At 38.6% G+C, this 5349-nt stretch overlaps 1 protein-coding gene across 1 annotated transcript; it reads right to left on the reverse strand.

Moving 5' to 3' along the window:
- Window positions 1-596: 596 nt before the first annotated feature.
- On the reverse strand, window positions 597-4435 carry LOC124864594 (hyaluronan synthase 1-like). Its single transcript, XM_047359438.1, has 5 exons — window positions 3994-4435; window positions 2738-3427; window positions 2402-2627; window positions 2171-2303; window positions 597-2046 (listed from the first exon to the last, which is right to left on the reverse strand). The coding sequence occupies exons 2-5, from the start codon at window positions 3419-3421 to the stop codon at window positions 1371-1373; spliced, it is 1719 nt and encodes a 572-aa protein (XP_047215394.1). The 5' UTR covers window positions 3422-3427; window positions 3994-4435; the 3' UTR covers window positions 597-1370.
- Between the last annotated feature and the right edge of the window lie 914 nt (window positions 4436-5349).

Here is a 5349-nt window from a genome sequence, read left to right on the forward strand (position 1 = left end):
CATCCAGGACTTGTACAAAATGAACACCTCACAGCCAGGGTAGTCAGCTGCTCTGCTGGAAACAGATAAGCACATTGCACTGCCACAACCCGCTATGTACATATGTATAAGTGTTATCTTTATGTGGTTGTTGTTTAGGACTGATGTTTGATATACGATGTGAACGATGGAAACTATGTAACAATGTATATGTTCAGGACAGATGAGCCTTTGAGTTTCTTGTATCATGTTATAGTTGGTAAGCTAATATTAGCACTATTGGCTAATACTGGCAAAAAACATAAGTGAACTCATGCTTTCTTTAAAGCATGAGTTCACTTAAAATAACAGGCAAATTTCCTTTGCCTGTTATTTTGCTGATGGTGGTCAGAGGGCTCGGTGGCACCTGTGTATGGCAGCCTCACTTCTGTCAGTGTGCCCCAGGGCAGGTGTGGCTACTATATAGCTCATCACTGTGAATGGGGGGATGACTAATTGTAGTGTAAAGCGGTTTGGGGTCTCTGGGGACTTGATAAACGCTATATAAGTGCAGTCCATTTACCATTTGTTCAGCTTTTTGGTTAAATGTAGTAAATAGAGTGAATTTGCTCCAAAAACTTTAATTAAAAACATTTTTTTAGCAGAATAAAATAACATTTCACATTGTTTTACATTTTTTAACATTTACAGCCAAGACACAACTAGAGAACAAATATATAAATGCATCAATTCATCAAATTCCAAGAAACAAAGTGCATTTGTAAAGTACTTTACACATAATGAGTAAACCAACTGTAATACAAAATGAATGATGAACTGTTATAATTCACAACTTCAGGCACTGATCAGAGATGACATTTTGCTTGTTGATGTTTCACAGTGTGGTGTACTCTACATACAGTGTGCAAGTTTCAAGTAAATCTGCAAAACCCCAGAGATGCAGCATTCAGTATTCAGTGCAATGAAGGAAAAGCATGACAAAGGGACAACTTAATCTTCATAAATATATCAACAACTATATACATGCACTATAGTATTATCAGTAGATTATAGTCATTCTAGAAATGACCAATATATTTTTCCCAGATTAAACTATCATAAATATCTTATAACAGGTAGTCTGCTTTATTTTTCCCTAATCAAGAGAAGCTTGAAGTTTCACAACAACCCCAAAAACTTCAGTTCAGATACTTCTGTGATGTGTAAAAATATCTCAGTATCAGTAAAATATTTGTCTTTTAATGACAAAGCTCTTTCAAAAAGTCTCTGTTGGTGGAAACACTATTGTTTTAACTGATAATAAGAATATTTCATCTCTTATTTAGTTTGCACAGACAAACTAAATAAATAAATAAAGTTATATTCATTTAAATGATCTTCAGTCTTTAAATCTACACACTAAGTGAGTAGCTTTGTCTGCGCTTTCTACATAATCTGCGGAACCAAGCCCAGTAGAGGAACATCATAAGCAACCAGTAACATAAGTAAGCCACACAACCAAAAACAAGAAACCTAATTTCCATTATCTTGGCTGGACTTGACCAGTTTTGTTGGATCTCCCTGTAGATTGTGTATCCAAACCCACCTAGAAGAATAGCAGCCCACACTGACAGCGGAAGCAGGGGGATGTAGTTACCAACCATCTTACGCCTGCCTGATGTCCCCCAGCTGCTTTTGTTCATTGTAAGAATGGCAAAGTATTTCGCAGGCAGCAAACTGGTCATGTACAAGGAGGAGTAGAGCGACATGAAGACCATCACAATGTTTTGGCGAAGGAGGCAGGCGTATGCTGCTTTCACCAGTCCAATGAGTTGGATGCAGCAAAGAACCCAGAGAATGTCCCACAGTGAGCCCGTCCAGAACAGCTGGATGATGGTGGCTGTGACAAAGAAAGGGAAAATGCCAGAGACGATGGACTCGTAGGTCATCCAGAGGTGATGCTTGTGCCACCACATGGCGTTGTAGAGCCACTCACGGAAGTAGGATTTGGTCCAGCGAGTCTGCTGGTTGAGCCAGCGAAGAAACTGGCCAGGTGTTTCTGTATAGCACTTTGAGCGAGCCGTGTATCTAAAACACAAGAAACAGAAAAACTTTTAGAAGCCTTAATAGTTAACATTTTCCAAATATGATGTTTCATGGGAAGTTTATTTTATCAGATTTTTTTTTTATGAAAATAAAAAAGGGTATGTACTTTGTGGAGTAGCCCATGCTCAGCATACGGTTGGTGAGATGCCTGTCGTCACCGAATGTGCAGTGACTTCCCAGAAATTTCTGATTGTACCAAGACTCCAGAAACTGCTGAAGGATGTCATTCCTGTACAAGCCTACATGAAAAAAAAAAGTTTTACTTAAAGTTTTCTCCAATGGCAAGTTTACTTAAAAACAAGACTTCTTTGATGCCTGTGACAATCATTTTACTTACCCAGGGGACCACTGATGCAGGACACACAGTTGAAAAAGGACTGGCAGGCCCGCTCAATGTTGAAAGCCATCCAGTACCTGAGGCTGCTCATGAAGCTGATGTAAGACTCTTTCAGGTTAAGGATCATGACGTCTCCTCCAACAGCACCATACCGGGGGTTGCTTTCCAATACCTTGCACAGCTCTACAGTGGCTAGAGGGTCCAGCTTGGTGTCAGAATCACACACCTGTGGAGCCAGAACGGTTGATTTTATCATTGAAACTCTGTAACTTTACATTTCATTTCACAAGATAGAGGATATTTTGGGTGCTTGAGCAAGAGAAGAAAAGTACATACCTGAATGTAGTCAACTGATGATCCCAGTGCCTTGAATGCTGTGTACATCACCTCCCGTTTCCCTCCCCACTTCTGCATGATGCAGACACACTGTTTGGTCTGGATCAGATGCTCCACTTCTTTTCTCTGAGGATCCTCTCCTATTACATAATCAGCATGCCCTCCGGTTCCCATTTCTTCATCCTGCTGAGCATTTGTGCGATCCCATGTGTGGTAGTTGTTTTTCCACACAAAGAAACCTGGATCCTGGTCTGCAAAAACCTCCCTGAACATGTCCATCATGTACCGATCGTCATTGGAGTTACCGTCTATCACCATGACGATACGCAGCAGCTCAGAGGGATACTGCAAAGCCTTGACAGAGTTGAGGCACTCTCTGAGATAGCTGGGATCTTCCTGGTAAGCCGAAATAGTGAATCCAACTGTTTTAGTATAGCTGCATGGCTTTGTGCGACTTTTCATCCGCCTGTGCTCGATAAGGGCGAACAGGCTTTGGACCAGAACGTGGAGCGAGAGCAGGAGTCCGTAAAAGCCAAAGGAAATGATCCCATACATGGATGTTGCCAGCTGGTAGCCCTCCACATAGGCCCAAACCATGACTCCCAGAACCAGCAGAGCAAAAAGAAAAGTCAGAATGGCTCGAAGGATATTGCCCAGCTTCTTTAATGAATGTTTCAACTTCATTTTGTTCTGTAGACCAAAAGACACCACAGACTGGTTAACTCATTAGAAAGATAAATGATGAGAAAACCTGCCAAAGGTCTCTGATAACTCTTGACAGCTTTAAGGCAGTGTGCAGACTTTTTCTAAATTTTGCTCTCAGTTTGACTAATAAATGCTCAGACAATAGGTCGGAATCAAGTGGTAAACCACTTAAATGAGTATTTAGACACGCAGATTTTTGAAAGACAGTAGCATTTTACAACTCAGAAGCAATAGTTTTGCACTGTATAAAATATAGGCATAGCTGAGCAGTATTGGTAGAATTGTTAAAAAAATATGAAATTAATAAAAATCTGGAATATGTTTGAATCAATGAAGGTATGGTAATTTAGAAATTTTATGTCATACAACATTTAAGATTTTATTATAATAAATATGTTATGTTGTAATATACAAAGTCATTGTTTTTCTTTTTTTTCATGAGTTAAAGTTAAAACATTAAATACATTTCAAATTATTGGAAGCTCCAGTTAAATAATTTCTCCCTCCTTTAATTAACAAAAAAACCGGCTTTTTTGTGTTTTTTACCTTACCTGATGTGCGGTTCCTTTGGCTTGAAATTTGCAGGTCACACATCCGTTGTTCTTTTGTCTGAATGTTTTTGGTATGAAGTTTTCTGCCTTTATAAGCACTGGGATGGGGCTACGTGCTCGCTTTTTAAGCCAAGGAAATGGTTAATGAAGCGCGCCCCCGCTGACTCAACTTTACGTCAAGTAGGATGGTGCGACCGGTGCAAACATTTGGTTTGTGTTTTTCTTATCCATGGAGACACCCTGAAAAAAACATATCTATGGGCGACTTTTTACGATCTATCTATCTATCTATCTATCTATCTATCTATCTATCTATCTATCTATCTATCTATCTATCTATCTATCTATCTATCTATCTATCTATCTATCTATCTATCTATCTATCTATCTATCTATCTATCTATCTAAACTTAGCGAAATGTATTATTACAATATAACCAGCTTCGCCTCAGCAAACCTTGCCAATACACTTTAGGTTTTTGTTCTTGCGCTGCCTCAAAACATGATGTCTAGTTATGACGTCACAGTAGAGAGAAAATAATGATGCTTTGGCTTCAAACACGTTGTTCGGTAGCTGAATGTTTCCCCCTGCTGGTTATTATGTAAAACTGCAGATTAAAAAAAAATTTAAGGAAAAACAGTTGTGGGCTATTATTTCTTATAATCATCTCTTTTTATGTTCATTATGTAGGCTGTAAGATGACATGAATAAACGTGTAGGTGTGGTTAAGTGAAAAGAAAAAAAATGTTCCTACTTTTAAACTCTGGCCAGCAACTACTAAAACTCTTCCATGTGTTTTTTTTTTTTTTTTGCTGCAGCTGTCACTGTCCTGACTTAACCATGATCACATCGCTGGAGAGTTTCTTTACACATCTGTTGACCGCTCATGAGCATCCACACCCTTAGCCACTAGAAGTTGGCATGAAACATAAACACACTTCATGTCGGACCCAAATAGAAGTCACCAGGAAACTGATGTCATACACAGAGCTCATCTGTGCACAGAATAGGTAATTTACAAGAAAGGCTATGATATGTTGGTAATCTCTGGGGGTTTTAGTTATGACAGCATTGAACTATTTTATTCAGTTAGTGCCCAAGCTTATTTACATGTTGAAACTCCTGTGATTTTCTTGTAGCAGAAAGCTACATCAGTGTTCAGGTCCTTCTCAAAATATTAGCATATTGTGATAAAGTTCATTATTTTCCATAATGTAATGATGAAAATTTAACATTCATACATTTTAGATTCATTGCACACTAACTGAAATATTTCAGGTCTTTTATTGTCTTAATATGGATGATTTTGGCATACAGCTCATGAAAACCCAAAATTCCTATCTCACAAAATTAGC

The sequence above is a fragment of the Girardinichthys multiradiatus genome, chromosome 3 (genome assembly GCF_021462225.1).
Source record: "Girardinichthys multiradiatus isolate DD_20200921_A chromosome 3, DD_fGirMul_XY1, whole genome shotgun sequence".
NCBI classification, from domain to species: Eukaryota; Metazoa; Chordata; class Actinopteri; order Cyprinodontiformes; family Goodeidae; genus Girardinichthys; species Girardinichthys multiradiatus.

Excerpts from the sequence above, each read along its gene's own strand:
- LOC124864594 (XM_047359438.1), bottom strand. The coding sequence starts at position 3,421 with ATGAAGTTGAAACATTCATTAAAGAAGCTGGGCAATATCCTTCGAGCC. Across the intron at positions 2,628-2,737 it reads CATCAGTTGACTACATTCAG|GTGTGTGATTCTGACACCAA; the intron begins GTATGTACTTTT and ends CTGGCTCCACAG. Across the intron at positions 2,304-2,401 it reads CTGCATCAGTGGTCCCCTGG|GCTTGTACAGGAATGACATC; the intron begins GTAAGTAAAATG and ends TTTTTCATGTAG.